At 47.2% G+C, this 26,696-nt stretch overlaps 1 protein-coding gene across 1 annotated transcript; it reads right to left on the reverse strand.

Annotated features, from left to right (window-relative positions):
• Positions 1-15,551: 15,551 nt before the first annotated feature.
• Positions 15,552-24,870, reverse strand: CRYBA2 (crystallin beta A2). Its single transcript, XM_066636705.1, has 4 exons — positions 24,713-24,870; positions 21,047-21,188; positions 17,071-17,213; positions 15,552-15,699 (listed from the first exon to the last, which is right to left on the reverse strand). The coding sequence occupies exons 1-4, from the start codon at positions 24,868-24,870 to the stop codon at positions 15,552-15,554; spliced, it is 591 nt and encodes a 196-aa protein (XP_066492802.1).
• Between the last annotated feature and the right edge of the window lie 1,826 nt (positions 24,871-26,696).

Here is a 26,696-nt window from a genome sequence, read left to right on the forward strand (position 1 = left end):
GGCAGCTCTGCGCGCACCCGGCGCCCGCGGGGGGTCTTATCGCCCGGGGAAGGGGACGCCTGCGACGGCGGTGGCGATTATGCGGCACGATCCCCCCCGTGGAAGGAGCCGGGCGCGGGGGGAGCCGGTCTCCCGGCAACGTCGAGGGGCGCGGGGCGGGCGCCGCAATTTCCTCTGCGCTTTAATTAAGGCGCGGCGCGGCGCGGCGCGGGCGCTTATCGGCCCATCGGACTTTCATAAAGTTCCCGTCTCCAGGGAGAGCGGCGGCGCTTTCCGCCTCCTTAACTCTTTGCAAACAGGCCGCGCCCGCTTCTGCTCCAGCGCCTCTCGGCCAACAAGGAAACCGGCCCCTAATGGCCCTTGAACCCGAAAGCCAGGCGCCCCCGGCGGAGCCACGGCTGCCCACGAGCGCCTCTGGGGCCAGAAGGCGGCAGGCGGGGAGCTCCAGGGACGTGTGGAGGGTGGGGAGGCAGAGCCTCCCCCTGGAGTCCTTCGAAAAGTACCCCAGCCCTGTGAGGCGCCCAAGCACCCACAACCCATGTGTACTACACTCCCTCCCTCCTCGCGTGGGTTGTGGGTGATTGGGTGCCTCACAGGGTGGCGGCGCTTTTTGAAGGACTCCGGGGGGAGGCTCTGCCTCACCTGCCTCCCTCCCATTGCACGGGGGGGGGGCTCTATTCCTTCCATCGCCCTTGGTCTCGAGAACCCTAGAAGAGCCTCCTGGGTCGGCCCCAAGGACTCTAGTCCTAGCATCCTGGGTCCGAGTTGCCGGCCAGCCAGAGGATTCCACCGGGAGACCCGCACTCAGGGTATGAACAGTGGGTCTTCTTCCTCTGGCTTCCAGGGGTGTATTACTGCCCCTGATTCTGGAGGGTCCACATAGGGCACAATCCCATGCACTGTTTTCAGTGGGACTTACTCCCAGTAAAGTGTGGCTAGGATTGCAGCATGAGAGCCCAGTTCTATGCATGTCTACTCAGAAGTAAGTCCCATTAGAGTGGATGAGGCTTACTCTCAGGTAGTTGTGGCTAGGATTGCGGCCTGAGCCCAATCCTATGCCTGCCTACTCAGAAGTAAGTCCCATTAGAGTCAGTGGAGCTTCCTCGCAGGAAATTGTGGATAGGATTGGACTGTTAGTTCTCAGAGCTGACCGACCCTGAAAGCATCTCCCCTTGAAGCTCTTGTCAAATTCCACCCTTCCTCCTCCTCTCCAAGGCCATTCAAACAAGACACCCCTTTAAATGATGGTATATTGACCAAAGTGGCCCAGCTGCCTGGAGTGGGTGGATGACAAGAGAGTCAAACCCCATCTGATGGCCAAGAGCTAGGATAGGGACAGTCTGGGCAGGGGTCAAGCAAGCCCACCCAAGGCTTCTTGCGTTGCCAGAACACATGTCCAGAGGCTCCATCCTTGAAGGGCTCCCGATGAATCTGTGCACCCTGGAAGCACAAGAGACAATGTAGCAGGCCCAGAGTCGCCCAGACCCTTCCCGGGCTACACTCTCCCTGGGACATGGTAGCTGCTCTGAGGCTTCCCCTCCTCCCCAGCACTGCTCAGTCCCTTTGGTTCCCTTTGTGAGGAAGCAGCAGCAGCAGCATGCCCTCCTCTCCCTCCTGGGTCACCTGGCTGCTGGGTGGTTAAGAGTGGTCTGTGCCCATTCTCCGCCTGCTCACCTCCAAGGCCAGGCTTCAGGAGCCTCAGGACCTCAGTGCACTGCATCTGCAGTGGGGAGGCAGTCACTGAGGCCTCCTCAAGGTAAGGTAGTGGTTCTCACACATTTAGCACAGGGACCCACTTTTTAGAATGAGAATCTGTCAGGACCCACTGGAAATGATGTCATGACTGGAAGTGACATCATCAAGCAGGAAGAGTTTTAACAATCCTAGGCTGCCCTCCTACCCACACTTACCCAGGAGAAATACCATTGACTACCACTGTATATAGTAGCCTGTTAAAAGTACAGATCTGTAACATTTCCCCAAATGCAGTCACATACCATGGTAGCATCAAGTCTAATATATGAAAATAAAATATTGAAATGAATGGGGATCCACCTAAAATAGGCTCACGACCCACCTAGTGGGTCCCAACCACAGTTTGAGAAACACTGTGGTAAGGGCATGTTTGTTCCCTTATTTTAGGACTGCATTGCAGCTGCATTGGTGCTGGAAAGTTAGATAGTATTGGGCTCTCATTCCTGATGGTCCTGTGTCCCAAGTGGGTGATGGGGTTGGGGGCATCTTCCCCGCCCTTAGCCAGCTCATTTGGCATTGCGAGGCTCCCTTGCTCTTGGGGGGGGGGGGCCTATGGGGGAGCTCAGGCCGAGTTTTCCTCAGCCCATTTAGTTACCCTTGCAGTGATCCTGTGGGGTGTTTGAGGCTGGCAGGCTTCAGGCCCAGGACAGTGGGACTGGACTCTGAGTCTCTCTGAGTTTCCTTCTACCTGGACACTACAGAAGCCCCGCACCCAACATGGAGGGCGCTTCAAGCTCAAGATTAAGGCTCTCTCTGCTCGGCTTAGCCAGAAAGATGAGATAAAGTGAGACTGAGGGCTCAATCCTATCCAACTTTCCAGCACCAGTGCAGCTGCAATGCAGCCCTGAAATAAAGGATTGACTATTCCCATACCTTGAGGAGGCCTCTGTGACTGTCTCTCCACCACAGGATGCAGTGCATGCCCCATTGGCATAGCTACACTGGCATTGGAAAATTAGATAGGATTGGGCCCTCAGATGGCTTCAGACAGCGAGTTTGGGTGTTGGAGGAGGGTGATGCCTGCCTCTAGTCCCTCTCTTTCATCCCAAAAGGAAGGTCCTGACCCTGCCCACACCTGCTGCCTTGTTCACAGCAGTCAGTTGCCCTCTGAGTGCAAATTCAGCCTCTAGTCCAATGGCTCCCAAACTGTGGGTCAGGACCCACTGGTGGGTCATGACCTGGTTTTTGGTGGGTCTCCAATGGGTGATGGAAAGATCAGATAACTAATTGTCTCAAGCCCTGAGGCTATTGAAAAATCAAATACTGTAGCTGCTAATTACTCTGCAAAGAGCTCAGCTCCTGCAGTTTGCAAGATAGCTGCTAACTGCCTTGCAAGGAACTGAGCTGCAGTTTGCAAGCATGTGTAAATATAGAGAGATACATGTCTGAGGGGTTATTATTACTTATAAATAAATAAAATAATTCTTTCTAGATCTTTTTTAAAGGCTGGTAAACCTGGGTGAGTCCCAATAGAGTGTCATTTGAAAAAGTGGTCCTAGTGCTAAAAAGTCTGGGAACCACTGCTTTAGTCTGTTCTCTTGTGTTATAATACAAAATCACGGTTTGTCTTTTTTAAAAAATAACTTTTATTGGACAAAATCCTATGAATAATCATCACATACAAAAAAGCCCCCCCCCCCCCAAGGTACAAAAAACCCTTCTTTCTTGGGTGGGTGCCATCTTTCCTTGTCTTGTCTGGAACGGATCTATACAGAGCACAGAGACATCTAGTGGTGGCATGCCGCACATTTTACTGTCACAGGTTGAGGGGGCAGCCAGCATCACAGCTCCATGTGGAGTGCTGGGCAAAGACTGAAAGAAGCTGGGGTTGGGGAGGGCAGCGGTGGATAGGAAGACAGTTTTGACACAATGGGTTTTCAGAAGACACCTTGTCGATGCTGATTTGTTGAAAAGTTTCTGTTGCATGGCATGAATGAAACAGCCAGATCACACATGCTGCTTATGTTACGGGATTTTATGTCATAGGCTCCCTTGCAACTCATTGTTATATCCTTGTCATTGCAAGGATAACTATTTGCTTTTCCACTTCCTAGTAGTTTGCAGTAGGATTTGTAATATAAATCAGAGATCACCCTCAAAGTAGAAGTTTTTTGTGTTTTTTTTGTGTGTGTTTTTTTGGTGATGCTTTTATATGACTCTTGCTGATGAGACTGCCTTTTGGACCATATTTATTTATCAGAGGCATGAGAATCTGTTTCAGAAACTTCTGGCAGATCTTGGAACCCAAGTTGCCCCTACCTTTCATTAACATTCTTGGCACATGCGAGATGGCTAGGAAGTAGAGTGCCTCTGAGCATGACAAAATGCCTCAGGACACCTGGCTTCCCCACGTGGGGGGGGGGGCTGATTTTCCAATACAAATGTGTCTTCCAGGCAGACAGGCTTTACTGCCACTCTTTAAAATTAGCTTGTGAATTCCTGTGGAAAAATAAATATCTGGAATTGTGTGTGTCTGTGTGGGTAAGCCTTCAATTTAGTTCATCATGCACTGTGGCTGTGAGCATGCTAGGACACATGCCGTTGCCCCAAACCTCTAGTTTCATTTTGTCCCAAATGTCTGGAAACCTCTGAATGGACATGCCTTGAATGATACCTTGCAGAAAACCAGCATGTAAGCTTTCCAAATAAATAACTGATCCATAGGTAATTGGCATGATGGTATTCTGCAGTTTCCTTTCCATACATTACTCTCTTTGTAATAGGTGAAGGGGAACCTGCTTCTTCCTTAGTCACCCTCACGCTCCTTTGAAAGGAGATGAGAACTGGGTGGTAATGGCTGCTAGATGCTTCCTGGATCCTGTTTTTCCTCTCTGTATCTTTCCCTTCCCTTGAGTCAAGCATTTTAACCTTTACTGGAACTTACTTCTCTCCAGAGCCATATGCATGTACTGTAAAGGCTGCTGACCTGGTTTGAAGGCAGATGATGTGTTCACCTTACTGAAGTGAAGCAGGGCTGGGTCTAGTTAATACTTGGATGGGAGGTTGCCTAGGAATCCTATGCTGCCTTGGTGGAAGAAAGGTAGGATATAAAGGTAGTTAATTGTCATTTTCTAGGTGATTTTGTCGATCTAACGGCTACTGCCTAGGGTCTTCCTGGAGGTGACTACTGAGAGATTCATCACTGATTCATTTCTGATTCATCACCAGATTCTAGATCCCCTGTAGCCTGAAGGAAATTGTACCTCCCACAAATATTATGTTGTAAAGGTGGAGAACCTGCCCAGGCCAGAGTGTAACCCTATTTTGGTGTTTTATCCTCTGAGCCCATTGGGTCTGACATGATCATCTTTACATGCCCTTCTGCATCTCCTGGCCCAAGCACATCTTTTCCAGGTTGCCACTACACTTGATCTTTCATGAACTGAAGATTCTGTTGCTTCTCCTTTCATGCCCCAGACTTGCTTTAGCTGCCTGAGTCCTATTAATCAGCCGCAGGCAACTGAAAACAAGCCCAGCACAGGTAGGGTATGTGAAGCCGACCGGAAATGATGGATTCGGGTTCTTGATCACCCAAAGTCTCCAGCATTGTTTCTGGAGACCTCTGAAACAAAGCAGTATCTGAGCAGGAAGAGGAGACAGAATTGGTCACAAGAACAACAGCCTTCCTCTTCATTCCCCCTGAACATAGATGGCAGTTTGTCTTGCAGGGCAAGGGCCCAATCAGAGATGGAACCAGAATGGCCCTTTTGCCTGGACCTCAGGTTCAGAGCGGGCCTCAAATGGAGACATTTGTAACATGTTCACATCCTCATTGGACCACAATATAGTAGTCGCTATTTTTCGGCTAGGTCTGGAATGTGCAGAGTCATGATGAAAAGTCTTCTGCTGTAACATATCAAGAAATAACCATGCTCAGCCCCACACATTTCTGGCACTAGGAAACACAGCCTCCTGATCAGAGAATTGAGTCAGCCTTTTGATCCAGCTTGGCCTATGCTGTCAACACAGACTGGCAGCAGCTCACCAGGGCTTCAGGGAGGGGCTTTTCTCTGCCTTACCTGGAGAACCTGGGACCTTCTATAGGCAAAGCAGGGACCCTGCGACTCAGCCACAGCCTTTCCCCGCATGGACTTCCTGGGCAAGCAGGCACTCTGGTACTGTACTTCACTATTCTATTTTTCTTAATTATATATTCTTTTCATCTTCTCATCCTCACCAGCATCCTTAGAGGTAGTTTAGGTAGACAGACAATTGCCTAGTGAATTTCATGGTCTCTCAAACCCAGATCTCCAGCCACAACAGGAACCTGGCTCTGTCCTTATTGCATAGCAGGGTTTCTGCTGAAGAAAAGTGACAAAGATTCAGAAAGGCACACTCTTCCTCCTCCACCAACACTGGCCAGAGAAACCAGATGGGTTATAGGACTGAAGAACAGGAGAGGCAGGCTGGGAGTGGGAGAGAGTGACGGGTTCCAGGGCTTGGACAAAGGGAAATGGGTCTGCCCTGATTTAGGGAAGGGCAATGGCGGAGTATACAGGATCACACCTATGCATTCTGTTTCAATCAATTTCTTGACAGCTACTGCTCTCAGATGCTGCACCCACAACAGCTACATGATTTAGACTCCTCACTTCCCCTCTACAAACACACCGGAAAGGATGTGGGGGGGGGAGTGGAAATCCACCCTTCAACCACACTGACTGTGAGTGCAAATACTTACTTAAAAGGTAGCTAATCAAAGTTCTTGTCCTAGGCTGGACTGCCCATTTTCAACAGCACTGAATGTTATGCCCAGGCAGAATTATTGGATGTTTTCATCACCTTGGCAAGAAATCTTACCTTTGCAAAACTCCCCTCCCCCATTTCCCTCTCTCCTGCATTCAGCTCTGGAGAAGGTGCCCACTGCATAGCCCACCCCAACTTTGTTCCCACTTACCTGTGGGCCTGCTCAAGGCAGAAGCTGACGTGGCCCTGGCAGGGAAAGTCTCAGGTATGCTACCTGTTTCCAAGAGGGAGGGAGGATTCACAACCCAGCTCCCGGAGGCAGTGTGAGTGCAGGAATGTTTGAGCAAAGGGAGAGGCCTGCAGTAGGTACTTCCTCATTGGAAGGAGGGCAGAGAGAAAGTGCAAAGGAGCAGCCCACAACATACTAGGCTGAAAGGTGCAGGCCTGTCAATACAAATGTACATGTAGGGCTATCCCTTGTTCTGGTGGCAGGGCTCCTGTAGAATAGAACAGGTCCCCACTGCACCTCCCTGCCAGCAGACCTGTGGGATTTCTGCCTGTAATGTATCTGTTAAAGGTGCAGGAACCCTGACAGAAATTAAGTGATCACCCTCTACAAAATAAATCTTATACCGTACCGGACTCAAAAAAATAATACCATGAGAAGTTGAGATGCTTCAAACCCTTCTTGCCATCTACTTAGTAAAATAACAGAATAGCCACATAACAAGTCACTGAGTTTGGGAACTGTTTAAACCTGAGCACTATTGTCACAGCATGCTTGAACATTTTGAAGGAATTTTTCTTTTCAGTCAATCAAGGCAATTAATTATACAGGGCACAATCCAGCCAACGTTAGGTATAGTACTTAATTTTCATTGGCTTGTAACCATTCGTATTAGGTTTCCAGCCCTAAGTTTGACTCTACTGTGCTGTTTGACTCAGAATTAATGTGTAATGGGGCCTGAAGATACTAGTGCAGGGGCAGTGTGTTTGGTTTATTTGTTCAAGACTCCACTTCCATTCAGCCATGCACAGTGTTTAAAGGGTAACTGTAAAATGATTGGAAAGCACATGGTGTGCTCAAAAGTGTTATAAGAGTGGTCAGAGATGGTGTCATTTACATCTTTAAATGTTCAAAAGTATGAAGCAGATTATTAAATAGATAAAAAAAAATTAGTAATGTTGTGCATGTTCTTAGAAAAGCCATCAGGAACATTCAATATACAGGGTGTCTCAAAAAAAAAATGTACACACTAATTCTAGAAAACCTACAACACTCAAACACCACCTCTCCCCAACATCAGAGAGCTACTTCTTCATGCCACCAATGTAATTGACTACTGGAACCATATGATGGACCCAACTGTATATATCATGGATGTCAGACATGTCCTTTCCATGAGATTAAGAAGATAAAGGGACAATCCAATTGTTAGTCAGGAAGGAAGTGGGTAGGATTGCCAGCTCTTTTCTGGCAGAGTTTCCATGCCATTAAGATATTTAGGGCAGGCAGAACTTCAACAAAGGCAGTTTCCTGCCTGAACAGGAACCCTGCCAGAGTCAAAAAGTGGCAACTCTAAAAGTGGACATGGAACCCAACTTCCAAGAACTCAGATTAATTTTTCCCAGGAGTCCAAATGTCTGCTTCACAGCGCACATTGACAGGACAACTGCAGGGGCATGGGACTCTTTTTTGATCAAACCAGACATGGCATTTAATGTGTCTCTGAATCCCATGCTTGGGATTCTCTGTCTCTTGGTTTGAACCAAATGCAGCTACAAGACCCCAATTCAGGTGCAGTAAAAAGATGGACCCTTCCTGCCATGGCCTCCCAAAGAAGCTATTTCTCCATGAAGCTCTCTGTATTATTTATACCATAGTGGAAACTCATTTTTCTATCCTCACAACACATTTGGATAGATGGGATGTTGTAAGGCAGGGATGTCCAAAGTTTTTGGCAGGAGGGCCACATCGTCTCTCTGACACTGTGTCGGGGGCCGGGGGGGGAAAATTAATTTACATTTAAAAATTGAATACATTTACATAAGTTTACATAAATGAATATATTAAAGGTGAACTTATATGAATGAATGAAGGTCTTGCAATAGCTCAAGGCCTATAAAAGACCTTGCACAAAGCAAGGCTGGCCTTTCCTTTGCTGCTGCTACTGCATCACAGACGTGAAACAGCAAGCAGCGGAGGAAGCCCTCATCCCACAGCTCACGTGACAGGTCAAACAGTTGCCCTCACGCTGAGAGCAGTTGCGTCAGGCCAGTGTGGGCTCCAACAAATCTCCAGAGGGCCAGAGGTTCATTGGAGACTGGGGTATCCCTGAGGGCCGCATTGAGAGGCCTCAAGGGCCACATGTGGCCCCAGGGCTGAGGTTTGGGCACCCTTGTTGTAAGGGGTAAGCCAGGCTGTAAGTATAATGGGAGGTTGAGAGAGGAATTACTTCAGATCTTCAATTTCATGTTTGTAGGTGGGGGATTCAGCAGGGTCAACTGCACAGCCACCTGTTGGTTTCATTCAGAGTTAAATGGCAAAAAAAGCAATTTTATATTTGTTTTTTTTCTTGTTTTTGTTTTGTTTTAAAATTAAGCTATAATCCTTCCTGTAGAAGGCCGTCTGACTAGGTGATCCATACCTTACTCACATCTCATTTGGACTATTGTAACACACTCTACTTGGTACAGAATGTGATGGACAGGGTGCCTTCTGAGTTCCCATTGGCTTGAGATTGCACAAATGCTCTTTGATTTGCACTGGTTTTCAGTTTGTTTCTGGGCACAGTTCAAGGTGCTGGTTGTTACCAATTCAGCTTTATATAGCTTGGGACTAAAGACCATTTACCTCCCCTCACTTTAACCTGTGTGCACATTGCATTCATTCCACCTCCTAGGAAGGAGCAGCTAAAGGGGAAGTTTTTGGTAGCAAGGCCTTTTTGGTAACAGCTCCCTGCTGAAGTAACTACTATACTGTCCAATTTTAAATGGGCATTAAAGGCTTTTTTGTTCTGTTTGACCTTTTCTGCATGCTGTTTTGTCTTTCTCCCCACTGTGCTGTCTTTAAACTGGATTGTATTTTGTGGAACCTGTAAGCCACCCTGACTCCATAAATGGGATGGAATGGTGGCCTGCATATATTTAAATAAATAAATAAATAAATATAAAGCAGTGCATTTTAAGAGCAGCTGCACTGGTTATTTAGTGAAATATATCTCACCCTGATTATAGCACTGTTATCAACAAACAAGCGCCTACACAAAGGGATTTGTGTCTTTATTCTCATTCCACGTGGCTCATTCATATTAGGTCCCTGGTGAGGACAGCTTATGAACTAGCCAGCAAGAATAACTATTTTTCAAGAATGATCGTGTGGCCTAAAAATGTTCTTTTTGGAGGGATGGCTTCCTCTTCTTTGACACCCAAGTTACCACCCCAGAGGAAAACCTGGGTGAACCACGGCACTGTTGTTGCAGAGCTGGTGGAAATGCATTTATGCGACTGTACTGCTGCTTTTGGACCACTATAAATGGTATTCCTCATAAGGCATTGCTTAGGTCCAAGGCATCACCTGAGCACAATCATCAGTACCAGAGCCATTGGCCCATTGGAGTCATTAGGGCAGTGACAGCAATGCACAAAGCATTCATCATTCAGTGAGCACCTGTGCATTGCTGTTACTGCCCCAGTGGCTCCAGCAGTAAGTGGGAGGGGCCACTTACACAGCGTATTGAGGCACCTGAAATACTTACCACACTGCCTCCCTCTGGCTATGCTACTGATCATCATCATCATCATCATCATCATCATCATCATTTAAAGTGTTCAAAGCTCTTCACGCATTTTAGCTGATTGTAACCCTTATAAGAACTGTGTCATGTAAATGAGTATTAGGATCTCAGTGCAGAGAGAAATCTGAGGTCAAGGCCTACCAGTGTCTAAAGTCACTGACCTCTGGTCAGTCTTTTCATTCACGATACAACACCAGATTACTTGGCTTCAGGGAAATGTGGGATGACTGAGGGATTCATTTCATTCTGACTGGCAAGTGCTAAAGCTTTCTAAGTGTCTGCATGAAGGACATGAAGCTCCCATGTAGGGCTGATCAATCCATGAGGCCAACTGAGTGATCGCTTCAGGTAGCAGATTGGTGTGGGAGGGTGCCCATCTCTGTTTGCCCACCAGCCTCTGCTTCTTCTTCTTCTCCTTCCACTCCCTGGACTGGAAAAGGAAGAGGGGGACAGAGAGGAAGATGAAAGATGGAGAGGACAGAAGTGCTGAGTGAGAATATTGGAAGTGAGAGTAACAGAGGCTGCTTAAATACCATTGGGTAAAGGAGGACAAAGTTCCAAACAACACAGTCCTGGAACGTGCTGGAATCCCTAGCATGTATGCACTGCTGAAACAGAGACCCCTGCGTTGGCTCGGTCATGTTGTGAGAATGGATGATGGCCGGATCCCAAAGGATCTCCTCTATGATGAACTCGTGCAAGGAAAGCACCCTACAGGTAGACCACAGCTGCGACACAAGGACATCTGCAAGAGGGATCTGAAGGCCTTAGGAGTGGACCTCAACAGGTGGGAAACCCTGGCCTCTGAGCGGCCCGCTTGGAGGCAGGCTGTGCAGCATGGCCTTTCCCAGTTTGAAGAGACGCCCAACAGACTGAGGCAAAGAGGCAAAGAAGATAGGTCCATAGCCAGGGAGACAGACCAGGAACAGACTGCACTTGCTCCCAGTGTGGAAGGGATTGTCACTCCCGAATTGGCCTTTTCAGCCACACTAGACGCTGTTCCAGAACCACCATTCAGAGCGCGATACCATAGTCTTTCGAGAATGAAGGTTGCCATCAACAAAGGAGGACAGAATTTGGCATGCTGCCTCAGGCATCAGAAGGTACTGGGTCAGCCCAGCTCCCATGGTTTTTAAAAAAAAATCAATGCAAAATGGTTGCTTGGTGGAAATGAGTGTCCCCTCCTGCTTCAGTGCCAAAAAAGGCTGATTTAGGGGAATGCAGTGGGCAGGGAGGGATCTCTCTGTTTGCTGGACTAGTGACTGCTACTTGCATTTCCTCCTCGATGCCAAGATGGGACTGCCTGTTTGTCCAGTGCAGGATTCCTGGGCTGATTTTAGTGTGTGGCTAGGTGTGAGAGGTGGAGGCGGGTCACCCTGTACTGCAGGAAGGGACTCCAAGGGGGAAAAAAAATAAAAGATGCTCTGTTTTCAGCAGTGCTGCTTTGGAAAATGCTACCAAAGTCACACCATCAAAAAGAATGTTAGGGATGGGGAGTGGACCCATACATCTCCAGCCGGTGGCTGTGGAGACAAGAGCATTCTACTAGAGACCTACCAAGTGTTGAGGCTTCTGCTCTGTCACCCTCTTGCACAAATGAGAAAGACTCCTGTGGCACTTTTATTGTGGTATGAGCTTTCAAAGGCTAGAGCGTCCTGCGGCTCACCTGAAAACAAGGGGCTTGCCAATACATTCTGTGGCAAGCAAAAACCCAGAGATGTGAGTTCAAGTTCTCCAAGTCGTATTGGAGCCAGTAGTAGCTGGCTAGTTTAGACCTGAAACAGATGAAGAAACAAAACTAGAATATGACTGAGTGTATGCAGAGCACATTTCCCTACTTCCCCCATAAATCTACAATTTGGTTCTCTAAGTCAAAAAGAAAGCACTAGTTCTGGCCGATCTGAACCTCTGTTCCTCTCATTTTAGAAACTCCTCTCTTTTTCAGTACCCACTGATTATGCCCTCTGAAAGCCTTAGCTTTAAGAGTCTGGTAGCGCAATCCTTAATGTTGGTTCTGCCAGCACCAAGTGTTGCAAATGTGATGTAAAGCACATTTGTGACTACTTGTGAGCCAGAAGCACTGGCGGGAAGGCCTGCGCCAGCCTGCTCGCAGTGAATCCAAGCCCCTAGCCTCTGGCAGAGGTGAGTAAAGTGCGTAGCACATAGGCTGAGATTGGGCTGTGGGCAGGTATTCCACTGGTGGGGAGAGAGTGTAATGGGGCAGGGGAGGGCAGAACTTGGGGTGGGCCAGGTCTGGGAAGGGGTGTGATCAGTGGAGGAGGCCTCCACTGTATCCTAACACCCTTACTGGGCCTGCAGGCATTACATGGGACTTCCCAAATTTGTGCCAGGATTTGTGCCAAAAATATTGCTGGTGCAGATCTAAGAAGCCCCATTGGGCAGGCTGTGACTTTACCTGGCATAATGGGACAATTGTCCCCTTAGCCTGAGTAGACCTTCAGTCTCCTCCTAACCTGCACTGGATACAGTGCAGGCCATGCGGTTAGGATTGGGCCGTCACTGTGATGCAAAATCTCTGATGACATTTTAATTTTCTGCAGTGATCTGTTGCAGTCCAGCTTGCTCATGGTTCCATTCGCTCTCAGTGACTTACATATTGTGGCTTTATTAACCTGAAGAATGTGAGCTTACTTCAGCCTGGGCATCCCTTCCATTTCTCAGCTTCCAGTTAGGATTGTCCATTTTTCAACCCATCTCCATAGCTGTGCCTTTTCACTGCAGCTTGATGCATAGATACAAGCCAGTAGTATTAAGTGTCATCTGCCAATTTATGCAGATATCAAGAGCAGGCTAGCCTGCTTTGTCGGAGAGCTGACAATTCTACTTCCAGTACAATAAAGCCTATGTTCTTCTTGCCCACTTCACTGTTGGTAGGTAGACTGCTAAGCAAATATGTTCTGTGCAGGGAACTGTACCAGTCTAACCTGTTGCTAACGAGCTTTTCGGGTGATATTATGGCTCTTGCTTCAGCTCTCTTACTTAACCTTCTTTCTGTATCCTGGTTTGCTGCACGGGTCACAGGGCATTTAATCTAGGAAATAATATGTAAATATGCATAGCTTCTGTTAGCACTTGGATTAACCCTTTGTGTCCTAACTTTGGCAAACAAAAAAAGAGAGAATATGGTCAATTGTGCAGTAGTAGAGCCATCCTAAGGAATATTTTCTGAATGCTGTTTAGATCGGGGAAGTCTTGGGATTTCTTCTCCATGTCCATTCCTGGGATGGTGGTCTATGTCTCCACGCTCACAACCTAGGGAAAGAAGCCCTAGATGAACATAGATGAACAGGCCTTGCTGAGGGAGAATCAGCATGACTTTTGTAAGGGTAAGTCTTGCCTCACAAGCATTTTAGAATTCTTTGAAAAGGTCAACAGGCATGTGGATGTGGGAGAACCCGTGGACATGATATATTTGGACTTTCAGAAGGCTATTGACACGGTCCCTCACCAAAGGCTACTGAAAAAACTCCACAGTCAGGGAATTAGAGGGCAGGTCCTCTCCTGGATTGAGACCTGGTTGAAGACCAGGAAACATAGAGTGGGTATCAATGGGCAATTTTCAAAATGGAGAGAAGTGAAAAGTGGTGTGCCCCAAGGATCTGTCCTGGGACCCATGCTTTTCAACCTCTTCATAAATGACCTGGAGACAGGGTTGGGCAGTGAGGTGGCTAAGTTTGCAGACAACACCAAACTTTTCCGAGTGGTGAAGACCAGAAGTGATTGTGAGGAGCTCCAGAAGGATCACTCCAGACTGGCAGAATGGGCAGCAAAATGGCAGATGCGTTTCAATGTAAGTAAGTGTAAAGTCATGCACATTAGGGCAAAAAATCAAAACTTCACATATAGGCTAATGGGTTCTGAGCTGTCTGTGACAGATCAGGAGAGAGGTCTTGGGGTGGTGGTGGACAGGTCGATGAAAGTGTTGACCCGATGTGCGGAGGCAGTAAAGAAGGTCAATTCTATGCTTGGAATCATTAGAAAAGGTATTGAGAACAAAACATCTAATATTATAATGCCGTTGTACAACTCTATGGTAAGGCCACACCTGGAGTATTGCGTCCAGTTCTGGTCACCACATCTCAAAAAGGACATAGTGGAAACGGAAAAGGTGCAGAAGAGAGCGACTAAGATGATTACTGGGCTGGGGCACCTTCCTTATGAGGAAAGGCTACGGTGTTTGGGCCTCTTCAGCCTAGAAAAGAGACGCCTGATGGGGGACATGATTGAGACATACAAAATTATGCATGGGAAGGATAAAGTGGATAGAGAGATGCTCTTTACACTTTCACATAACACCAGAACCAGGATACATCCACTCAAATTGAGTGTTGGGCGGGTTAGGACAGACAAAAGAAAATATTTCTTTACTCAGCATGTGATCGGTCTGTGGAACTCCTTGCCGCAGGATGTGGTGATGACATCTGGCCTGGATTCCTTTAAAAGGGGATTGGACAAGTTTCTGGAGGAAAAATCCATTATGGGTTACAAGCCATGATGTGTATGTGCAACCTCCTGATTTTAGAAATGGGCTATGTCAGAATGCCAGATGCAAGGGAGGGCACCAGGAGGCAGGTCTCTTGTTATCTGGTGTGCTCCCTGGGGCATTTGGTGGGCCACTGTGAGATACAGGAAGCTGGACTAGATGGGCCTATGGCCTGATCCAGTGGGGCTGTTCTTATGTTTCTTATGTTTCTTATGCCTACGAGTCACCACGGTTGCTTGCTGTCCAAACAGATACCATAGTTGTGCCTTCAGCAGCAGCTTAACATACAAACCTTAGCAACTGGTGAGATTGATTGCTATGCTGTGATAATCTTCACTTTATGATTTATGTTCACCACGTTGTTAAAATCATTAGAATAGGCCAGGCTAGTTCCCCCTCCACCGGTCTTTGAGGATAGGAATCCTATTGTGAACCGTGGTGGCTGACCCAGTTTTAGCTTCTCTCCCAGCTTGGAAGCTGGAAACAAGTGGGTACCCTGCTGTGAGTTTACGACTGTGTTCTTGCTGCTTTGACCAGCATCATACAGGCAGTGTGTGGCAGAGGCAGCAAACTCAGCCTGGCTTTCTCAGATTTTTTGCTAACTGGGGAACAGTGGCCTGTTGGTTCACCTATCGGCAACCCCAAATGCAAGACTTTCACTGACAGACGGAGAAAAAGAAAAAAGGGTTTGGTAAATGCCTTTATTGGCTACCAGCTGCAGATCTGCTGCTTGGTGGGGCCTTGGGCACAGAGGCAGGTGAGGGGGGTGGTCTGCAAGAGCATCAGGGTTGCCGCTGCTAAGGCACAGCTCAGTGCTGAACACGGCGGATGGACTGGATCTGGTTGGTGTGGGCCTGGGTGCTGTATTCGCTGTACTTCTTGTATTCACCATTCTGTTTGTCCCGCTCCAGAACATACTGGTAACCCCGGTAGCCAGGATATTGATATGCAACCCACCTAAGAGGATAAAGTGGATCATTAGCAAGTCAGGCAGTCACAACTATAGGGTCTAGGACAGGGGTGCCCAAACCCCGGCCCGGGGGCCACTTGCGGCCCTCAGGGACTCCCAATGCGGCCCACAGGAGGCCCCCAGTCTCCAATGAGACTCTGGCCCTCTGGAGACTTGCTGGAGCCCATGCTTGCCTGACGCAAGTGCTCTCAGCATGAGGGTGACTGTTCAACCTTTCACATGAGCTGTGGGATTAGGGCTCCCTCCACTACTTGCTGTTTCACATTTGTGATGCAGCAGTGGCAGCAAAGGAAAGACCGACTTTGCTTTGTGCAAGGCCTTTTGTAGACCTTGAGCTATTGCAAGACCTTCATTCAGTCATAGAAGTTCCATCTCTAATATATTAATGTATGTAAATTTATTCAAATTTGAAATGTAAATTAATTCGTTTTTTCCCCCGGCCCCCGACACAGTGTCAGAGAGATGATGTGGCCCTCCTGCCAAAAAGTTTGGACACCCCTGGTCTAGGAGATGCTTCGGTTACCCCAGCATGATTGGTCAATGACTCTTCCTTCCCATTTCAGTTCCAAGGACTTTGAATAGAATGTACCACCTTAGTATCAAGACAACTTTGGGCATAAGAAAGGGGGAGGCAAAGGATGACCAGCAATCTCCATGTCCTTACTTTGGATCTTCACACCCTTGTCTAACCCTTTCTTTCATCCTTTATTTTCCAAAATACATTTGACCACAATATTCACTCCTTGAACCCTCCCACCCTCAACTACGTAAGGGTATCTTGCTGTCTGAATGGCTCCACCTATTCTCCCTTGCTGCCTCTATGCCTGAATCCACCTCCCTGAACACCTACATGCTACACCACTTTCAGCTGCATATTACTCTGGCCTCAATTTCCTCTCCCTTTGCTGCCCCCAAATTTGCAAAATTTAGATGTTATGTTTCTCAGGGCAGGGTCCTGTGTCTTTTTACTAATTTTACTCTGTGAAGCAGGACTTGGGAGGAGCTGTAGCTCAGTGATAGAGCATTTCCTTTGCATGCAGAAGGTCCTAGGTTGAATCCTGGGCATCTCCAAGGAGATGAGCTAGGAAAGACCCCTGTCTGAAACTCTGGAGAGCCACTACCATTCACTGTTGACAATACCGAGCTAGTTGGACGAATGGTCCAGCCCAGCATATAGCAGATTCCTCAGTACATTGAAGAGGATGTATAAATAATAGCAGCTGTGGCAATCTAAGAGTTGGTCATGGTTCAGCCGGCTTTGCACATGAGTATTGCTGGGAAGGCAAGAATGAGGTATGAGAGAACCCTACCACAGGGGGCCCTCGAAAACCATTCCCAATCCAGAAAGCATAACTTACGCTCCAGAATGGACCTTGATAGAGGCCACCTCCTTCGAGCCCCAGCCCATGGCTTGCAGGGAGGGGTAGTCATCGCTGAGCTCAAACTTGCGTCCTTGGAAGTTCTCTCCTTCATATAGGGTCACTTTGCTGTCACTGTGGTTCTGTGGTACAGTGTAGAGTGGTGGGTGATTCAGAGTGTCACCATCACATGAAAAAGGCATCTGTGCTTCCCATTACTTGACAGGAGCTCTCCCTTTCTGCCTTTCAGTCTCCCTCCCTTTCATCATGAACCTGTTTCATGGTATGCACTAATCTCTCCTCACACTTCAGAAGAATACACCTAGCTGGCATCTCCAGAAAGGACAATCACCTCCCACCTCACAAATTGGGAATTACCAAGGTAATTATCAAGGTAGACTACCTTCCTTCCTACTGGAATTTTCTAGATGGGCTAGCATGGACCATTTAATTTGTTTTTCTTCAGTGTCTTAAAGGCTACAGGGTGTCAATTATGTAGAGGTGCCCCCCCCATATTTGAAAGACTGCCCCCTATTTCAGAACACTACAATTCACTGTAAGAAGTGTCTTACTAGGCTGAACCTCATACATTTTGCCATTTAGTCTGGCATTCCAGCAAAGTTTATGAAGTTCATAAACAGGTCACAAAAGTTATGGTCACTGCCTGTTTTTATCCTCACTGTCTGGTAGTTAAAGGTATACAGCCTCTGTACGTGGGAGTTCTATTAAAGCTATCGTAGCTAGGCTAAACTTACAGGACAAGACTGCACCTCTCAGGCTGGAGTGTTCCTACATTTTGATTTGACAATCCTACTCTCACAGAATGAGTGAAACCACAAGCTCCTGTTCAGACTGAGAAAGTAAAGTCCCCCTTTAGGGACCAGGGGTTGCTGGGCTAGAGGTTTACACAGATTTGACAGTGAAGAGAGAAAGACAAAGGTCCTTGGAAGGTAACAAGTTGCATTTTTCCTCCCTCTCCTCCTATTCTCCTTCCCTTCCCCTTTGTTTCTCCTGTGCTTCCTCTTGACTAGCGTACTGCCCCCATTATGTAGCAAGCCCAGATGCCAAGGAGGACAGTGCTTCTGTGCAACTGGAGCAAATTTCCATTTTTGTGCAGAAGAAGCCGTACCTGTCAAAATTTCCCCTAAGTTATCATGAGTTTGGTTCCCCTTATGTTGCTGCTCTCATACCCCCTTATTTCCCTTCTCCAGTTCCACCCTCTGAAGGTCTCCTGCTCCTTCCAGCAACTCCTCCCTTTTGCCCTTGTTGCCCCTTTCACCTTGGACAGTCCCTCCAGGACACCAATGAGTTCCTTCAAAACGTTTCTCAGCCCACCCTCTTTGTTCCATGAAGCCTTCAGCAGATCCCTTTCATTCCCCTCCAGAGAGAAAATCTCAGTGCGTATAACTGAACCAAACCTATACTCTTACACCAGGATCAGGGGACATCCACTAAAATTGAGTGTCAAGCGATTTAGAACAGACCAAAGAAAATATTTCAAATGCGGTCCTGAAAGAGCAGATAAAGACGCCTGGGAATTCTATAACTATGCAAAGAAAACCCTCCAAGCGTTTCAAGGGTTGAGGAATTGTAGGCTACTGGTATCTCCCTGGACATAAGGAGTTAAATCTGAAACTGGGCACAGCTGCATCTCCCTCCCTTCCACCACCCATTCCTGCCAGCCAGGAACGAGATGGTATCTCACACCCCTTTATTAAAGTGCGGGTGTAATCTGACTGGTTGTTATTAAAGCCCAGAGATGGGGACGTGCGGAGATTTTAAACCCTGGTGAGAAACAGAAGCAGCAGCTCTTGAGATGAAGCGATAGACTATGCTGGATGCAGCCCCTTTGTCACAGATGCTACAAGTCCTGTCCAGCTAGCCTGCCTGACATACGCAACTCCTTTCCTGCCCATTGCCTGCTTTCTCACTCCTTTGCCAGCCCCCTGACTCTCCCTCCACTGAGCATAACAGCATTTGCTAAAAGTACCCCTCCAAATATGGCTTACTCATTTTGCATATGGCAATTTTTTTAACATATGCAGATTTACAAATGACCTCTTTGCTTCTGCTACTCAGGCTGCTCCTTCACCCAAAGGCCAGGTGGCAACCTTATCTGTCCACCTCCCCTTTCTCTCCAAGACTAGACTGCTTTGAATATATAATTCTCCAAATGTTGCTTTGGCTCAGCCCAATCCGCTTATAGCTGGATCAATTTCTGCCTAAAGGGGTCCTCACTCACAGTTCATTGTAGCACTACTTACAAAGTAGTGTCTGTTTCTGTCTGTGTATGTATGTGTTTGCATGTGTCTGTATCTGTCAAGGGCACTGTATAATATGTCTGCCCATTTCTGTCAGTCTAAGTATCTAATTTTCGTAGCCTGAGGTTGCACCTTTTGGACTTGGGGATACTCTTTAGTGGCCTGGACAGGTGCAGACTGATGGCATGGACCTCTGAATATTTCACTTGTGGAGAATCTGATGTATTCGTTCTCCTTTTTCATCTTCATATCACTGCGTGGTAGAGGTTTTGCACTAACTGAGCTGCTCTACAGTAGTGACTGTGAAAGAAATAGGGTCCATTTCTAAACCAGAAAATGATCATTCTAATCCAGCTGTTTGGTTAGTTCAGAATGTAGGGTTGCCAGCTTTAGACCTGGAAAGGTCCTCTGTGTCTTTAACAAGGAAGAATTCCTTGTCATTGCAGCACTGAGACAGGAAAACTCAGGTAGAACTTTAACTTCCATTTGACTCTCAAAGACACCATCTAAAATCTAGATCTGATCATTCTACCTTGGGAAAGGTTAGGTAGTTGGTTTTTGGGGGTGGGGGTTGCAGTCACTCTTATTTGTGAAAAGACACTGGGGGCCATAACTGCATTTGGCTCTGTCTGTCCCACTATACTGCTCACTTACTTGTATCACCCCCCCCCCCCCCAACTGGGAAAATGTACACATGTCATTAAACTTCCCAATGATACAGGCGATGAGATAGTTACAAGTTCTTCAACCTCTTCTTTCCTTAATCCCTCTGATTGCAGTCCTCCTTTTGATGCTGTAATAACAAGGGCTTCATATTTGCTCTGTTGCATGCTAGCTTTGTCTTAACAGATTATTTATTGGTTCAGGGTCTCTGAGAATAAAAAAAGTGGAAAAAATTTTTATTCTCAGAGACCCTGAACCAATAAATAATCTGTTAAGACAAAGCTAGCATGCAACAGAGCAAATATGAAGTGACAACTTTTTATTCAACTGGTATGGTGGTTCAGAAGTTGGAATTAGACCTGGAAGATGCAGGTTCAAATCCCCGCTCAGCCAAAAAGCTTCCTGGGTGACCTTGGACCAATCACTATCTCTCAGCCTCACCTACCTCACAGGGTTGTTGTGAGGAAAGGATGAACCATGTACACTACCCTGAGCTCCTTGGAGGAAGAGTGCAATAAAAATGTGAAAAATTTAAAAATATATATTATGCAGGATGTTCTACCAAGTTTTTTTTTTAACAGCCTAAAGGATTAGGTTAAAGAGTTCCATGTGACCTAACAGCTTCCTTACTTCTGTACTAATGGTAACATAAGATGCCACTTCACCTATTTTGCATCTGTAGGATGTCAGCTTGTCACATTAACCCTGTTAATTTCATTTCAGCGTTGCTAATGTCACTCCCTCAGGCAATTTCATTTTAACCACTTTTCTGTCATACTTCCACATAATTTATTATAGGCTGCAAATGAAATTAGTATATGCTGGAGGTGGCTTTTATTAGCAGAACATTTTTCAAAGGGATGGTGTTTGAACAATGAGGTTGGGTATTTGTTGGCTGTCCATCACCACCTGGGGTTCCCTTTTGCCTGAACTGCTACTGCTGCACCCTTCCTTTTGCTTTGTGTTCTTTGGAAGGCGAGTGAGAGGAAAGCCTTCTTCATTTGGGGAGGGGTCTCTTTAAAAAGGATGAAAAAGCAGCACACTGAACTCACAGCACACTTGATGGTCCGGAAGGAGAGCAGATGCTCAGTCCTGTAGCCACTGTTCCCACTCCAGGCCTCCCAGCGAGGATAGTCCCCTTTCTCCAAGATGAATTGCTGTCCCTGGTATTCAGGGTACTCATACCCCACCCAGCTGCAGGTAAAGGAGGTGGAAGAAGGGAGAGAGAGAGAGAGAGAGAGAGAGAGAGAGAGAGAGAGAGAGCATGAGCACTGGCAACCACAGGTCCTTCAATCAAAATCAAGTTTTACTCAGACCATAACGGGTAACCATCCATGAGATCCAACCATGAACTGGCCGTTTCGAATGGAGACTGAGGTAGGCTGAAAAGTAGCCAGTAGGGGGTGCTCTGAGTCCCATGCTCACACACCATCTCCTGTGGTCCACTGTCTACTGGGCCATTTCACCCAGACATTACCCCATTCTGTTCTTGTGCTCCCTCTTTGGAGAGCACAAAAGGAGGATGAGGTGAGGGAGCTTATCTTCTCCTCTAAGGCTGCTGCCATCGAAAATAGCAGCAGTTGCACTGAAGGAGAAGGCAAGGCCTGCTGTAATTCTGTTCCCAATGGCTTTCCTGGAAGGTCATCCTCTAGAGCAGTAATTTTCAACCTTTTTTCATCTCACAGCATACTGACAAAGCTCTAAAATTGTTGATGTACACAATCATTATTTTTGACAATTCACACCATGCTGCTGGCAGGAGGCTTACATCCCCAGTGGCCCTATTAATAAATGACCCTCCCCAAATTCCTGTGGCACACCTGTGGAGCATTTGGGGCACACTGGTTGAAAAGCACTGCTCTAGAGGATTACCACTTCCTTACTTCCTCCTCTGCCACCAATTGCTTCTTAAAAATAGGGTGGTTGTGGAAGATCTTGGAAGACAAATAGTAACCCCTTCCTCTCCCAGGTTCTGCCCCATCAGGGCAGTTTTGAAGAAGAACTAGGGGACATAAGAACATAACAACAGCCCCACTGGATCAGGCCATAGGCCCATCTAGTCCAGCTTCCTGTATCTCACAGCGGCCCACCAAATGCCCCAGGGAGCACACCAGATAACAAGAGACCTCATCCTGGTGCCCTCCCTTGCATCTGGCATTCTGACATAGCCCATTTCTAAAATCAGAAGGTTGTACATGCACATCATGGCTTGTAACCCATAATGGATTTTTCCTCCAGAAACTTGTCCCATCCCCTTTTAAAGGCGTCCAGGCCAGATGTCATCACCACATCCTGTGGCAAGGAGTGCCGCAGACCAACTACACGCTGAGTAAAGAAATATTTTCTTTTGTCTGTTCTAACTCTCCCAACACTCAATTTTAGCAGATGTCCCCTGGTTCTGGTGTTATGTGAGAGTGTAAAGAGCATCTCCCTATCCACTCTGTCCATCCCCTGCATAATTTTGTATGTCTCAATCATGTCCCCCCTCAGGCGCCTCTTTTCTAGGCTGAAGAGGCCCAAACGCCGTAGCCTTTCCTCATAAGGAAGGTGCCCCAGCCCAGTAATCATCTTAGTCGCTCTCTTTTGCACCTTCTCCATTTCCACTATGTCTTTTTTGAGATGCGGTGACCAGAACTGGACACAATACTCCAGGTGTGGCGTTACCATCGATTTGTACAACGGCATTATAATATTAGCCGTTTTGTTCTCAATACCTTTTCTAATGATCCCAAGCATAGAATTGGCCTTCTTTACTGCCACTGCACATTGAGTCAACACTTTCATTGACCTGTCCACCACCACCCCAAGATCTCTCTCCTGATCTGTCACAGACAGCTCAGAACCCATTAGCCTATATGTGAAGTTTTGATTTTTTGCCCCAATGTGCATGACTTTACACTTACTGACATTGAAGCGTATCTGCCATTTTGCTGCCCATTCTGCCAGTCTGGAGTGCCTTCTGTAGCTCCTCACAATCACTTCTGGTCTTCACCACTCAGAAAAGTTTGGTGTTGTCTGCAAACTTAGCCACCTCACTGCTCAACCCTGTCTCCAAGTCATTTATGAAGAGATTGAAGAGCACCGGTCCCAAGACAGATCCTTGGGGCACACCGCTTTTCACCTCTCTCCATTGTGAAAATTGCCCACTGACACCCACTCTCTGTTTCCTGGCCTTCAACCAGTTCTCAATCCATGAGAGGACCTGTCCTCTAATTCCCTGACTGTGGAGTTTTTTTAATAGCCTTTGGTGAGGAACAAGATGATAAGGAGGTGGCCGTAGTGGCAATGATAGGTAGTAATGGGTGATGTGCGAAAGTTCAAATGGTGTTGGAATCTGGACCCCAATGCAAGCACCAGCTCCACCCAGCCCTGCATTGTAAGCTGTTTCAGATCCTCTGAATAAAATTTGCCTCCGTTGCTAAAAATTTTCTTCCACTGATTAATCAACTACTGCTCGAGTTAGTCAATCTTTAAAGCTTCCAGCCCTTCTGCTGGAAATTCATTTACTCATATTCATATCTGATCCTGTACTAGCAGTTTTTCCCTTTAAAAGCAACTGCAAAATTCCAACCTTTGTTTATTGCTTAGAATTTACCTTGTCCTTCAGAAAGCATACAAATGGAGGGAGAGAGAGAGATAGAAAGAGAGAATAAGGAAGGCTACAATCTAGAGTAGCTGAAATAGGGCGCAATCCTAACCCCTTATGTCAGTGCTTTCCAGCACTGGCATAGCAGTGCCAATGGGACGTGTGCTGCATCCTGCGGTTGGGTTTCACTCACGGAGGCCTCCTCAAAGTAAGGGAATGTTTGTTCCCTTACCTCAGAGCTGCAGTGCCCTTATGTCAGTACTGGAGAGCACTGACATATGGGGTTAGGATTGTGCCCTTCGTCTGGTGACTGGGGGCCCATTCCTATGCAACTTTCCAGCTTTGGGGTAGCCATAATACAGCCCCATGGTGAGGGAACACATGTTCCCATACCTTGAGAAGGCCCCAATGACTGCCCCTCTACCACAGGATGCAGAGCACACCCCACTGGCACAACGGCACCAGCAGTGGAAAATTGGATAGGATTGGGCCCTAAGAGAAAGGGAAGGGTTGGGCAACAAGTAAAGGAGCTGACTGGTGATGAAGTACAGTTGTGGGTGCAGGGCTAGAAGTGAGCCCCCAGCTCCACTGGGACACACCATGGCCCTGATTGCAACTTCCAGGATTATATAAATACTGCTACCATTTTAATTGCCAGTGCCAGGCACATCTGGGCTTGTATCATAAAGACACAGGAGTAAAGTGACACCTCCATCATAGGTGCATTCATCGGGCTTTCAGTTTAGTACTGAAGATTCAGGCTGTGTGTCACTCAAGGTAAACAGCCCTAAATTCTATGCATGACACAAGTGGAAAGAGCATCAGCCTGGAGACTTCAGCAGGGAACAGCTGGGTTGAAAGACTGTGACCAAGAGCTGGAGGCAAGAAAGTCCTGCTCGGGACTGCTGAGCTAGCAGCTAGGTGGGGATAGCTAAGAAGTGGCTACCTCTCTCAATAAGGAAATGAGGCCAGGTATGATTTTTTCATTCACACAGGATCAGCCCTGATTGGGGCTGGGTAGGATCTGAAGAAGTCTGGGAGAAAGCAGAATTGGTGTGGTTTCTGGATGTTACCGGCTGGAATATTGCAGGTGAGTCGTGTTGTGGATGAATGTGGGATGAGGAGTACTTACAGGCCACTTTCCACCTTGATAGAGCGGATCTTGCGGAAGCCACGTTCCATAATGCTGGGACATTCCATCAGGAACTCGCAGCGCTTCCCCTGGAAGTTTTCTTCCTCCCAGACCGTGATCTTGCATTGACCCAGGGTCTCCATGTGCTGGCTGGTCATGGGCAGCTCCTCTGCTGTGAAAATGTAATCGCGTTTTAGTCTATGGTCCTTCAGCAGGTGGCAACAACATAGGCCGGGTAACTCCTTGTCCTTTCTCTGCTATCCCTATGGCTACAAGAGATTGCAGCCAGAGAGCCTCTCATTGGCTACTGGCAGCACTACAGAGGAGCAGTACTAGCAAGGACTATATAGGGCAGCGACGTTCAACCTTTTTCTTATCTCATGGCACACTGACAAGGTGCCAAAATGGTCAAAGCATGGCATCAGTTTTTTGACAATTGACAAGGCACACGCCATGCTCCCGGTGGGGGGCTCACATCCCACAATGGTCCTTCTATAAATGATCCTCCCCCAAATTCCCACGGCGCACCTGCAGATCATTCACGACACACTAATGTGCCGAGGCGCACAGCAGTTGAAAATCGCTGTTATAGGGTGTTGTACCTAAAAAGAGAAATGTACATGATGGTGGGTGTAGATCCCCCAGAGTTTAACTTTGGGACACACCTGAGAGAGAGGCAGAGCACTGGGTGAGGTGTCAAAATAATCAGATCCTGTGCAGGATTTTGGCACATTGTACAGCCCAGAGATGGGAAGAGTCCATGATGCTCCTTTTCATTCATTTCTTCTTCCTGTGATCATCTCCTTTTACTGCCTCTTCTCCATGCTTAGCCCATGCAAAGAAGCACAATCCTGACCCTGTTCTGCTCAGTATTCATGCAAATGGTGTCTGGCAGTGGGTCACGGATGAAAAATGAGTTTGCTGGTAGATTGCTTAATCTGGTGCCATGAAATCTTCTCTCTCTCTCTCTCTCTCTCTCTCTCCCTCCCCCGTCCTTTCTTTTTCCCTCCCTCTCTCACACTCATGTACACACCAGTAGGTCAACCAGCTCACTGTAGGCAATGGGTTTTGGAGTACCATTAAAGAGCAACAAATTGTCATTTCTTTATTATATTATGTTTACTACTGGGTGGAGGTGGATTTGGATTTTCTGGTTCAGGCACCACAGTGTCTTGAGCTGTCATTTTCTCCTGAACCAAAAGTTCAAGTCCAATCCTTCTTTTTTCCTGCAGATCAGACAGCACCCTGATCTCATTTCATTTATTTATCCAGGCATTTCTATCCCACCTTTCTACCACCTTACGGTGGCTCCGATGATCTTAAAATGTGATTTTAGCATTACAGATCCCAGTTTTATAAGGGAAGAGAGAACTCAAGAGATATTGTGTGTGCATGGGGGTGGGTATCGCTGGATTTGCAGTTAAATGGGAATCCTAAAGTTCAACTGACCTCCTCCCCTCCTTTCTACCCTCCCAACTCCAGAAAAAAAGTTTAGAGAGCTTTCTTTAATCTCTTCCATCTTTTCTCTACATTCTGTTGCAGACCTTCAACCCTAATTGTAGCATACACCCTCTCCATACTCTGCCTCTCATGTCTCCCCTAATGTGTCCCAATGGCAATAACAAAAACACATAGTGCTGTTGCAAACATTGGGCAGACAGAATCATAGTGTTAGATGGGGCTGAAGAGCCATCTAATCTCACCCTCTGCTCCATGGCAGGACCATCTACTTCATCAACATTCACCCATCCCACCCAAGCAATCCAGGTCACGGCATGCTGCACAAAGAGAATAGGTGCCTACAGTACAAACCTGTTCAAATGACTCATGAAAGCAAGTGACTAAAGAACCACACTCTGGGGGACATGCTGATTGTCTGGGACCCCATGCAACCACTTTGTAGACCCAACAACTGTACTAACGTTTAACCAAAGCGAACCCTCCCAATTTATCAGACGATATAGGAAAGTCGAGTCCTTGGAAT

This window comes from Tiliqua scincoides, chromosome 1, assembly GCF_035046505.1.
Source record: "Tiliqua scincoides isolate rTilSci1 chromosome 1, rTilSci1.hap2, whole genome shotgun sequence".
Taxonomy (NCBI): Eukaryota; Metazoa; Chordata; class Lepidosauria; order Squamata; family Scincidae; genus Tiliqua; species Tiliqua scincoides.

Coding starts and splice junctions, on each gene's coding strand:
- CRYBA2 (XM_066636705.1), bottom strand. CDS start 24,870: ATGACCAGCCAGCACATGGAGACCCTGGGTCAATGCAAGATCACGGTC. Junction 21,189..24,712: donor ATCAAGGTGGAAAGTGGCCT/GTAAGTACTCCT, acceptor CTTTACCTGCAG/CTGGGTGGGGTATGAGTACC. Junction 15,700..17,070: donor ATCAAGGTCCATTCTGGAGC/GTAAGTTATGCT, acceptor TTATCCTCTTAG/GTGGGTTGCATATCAATATC.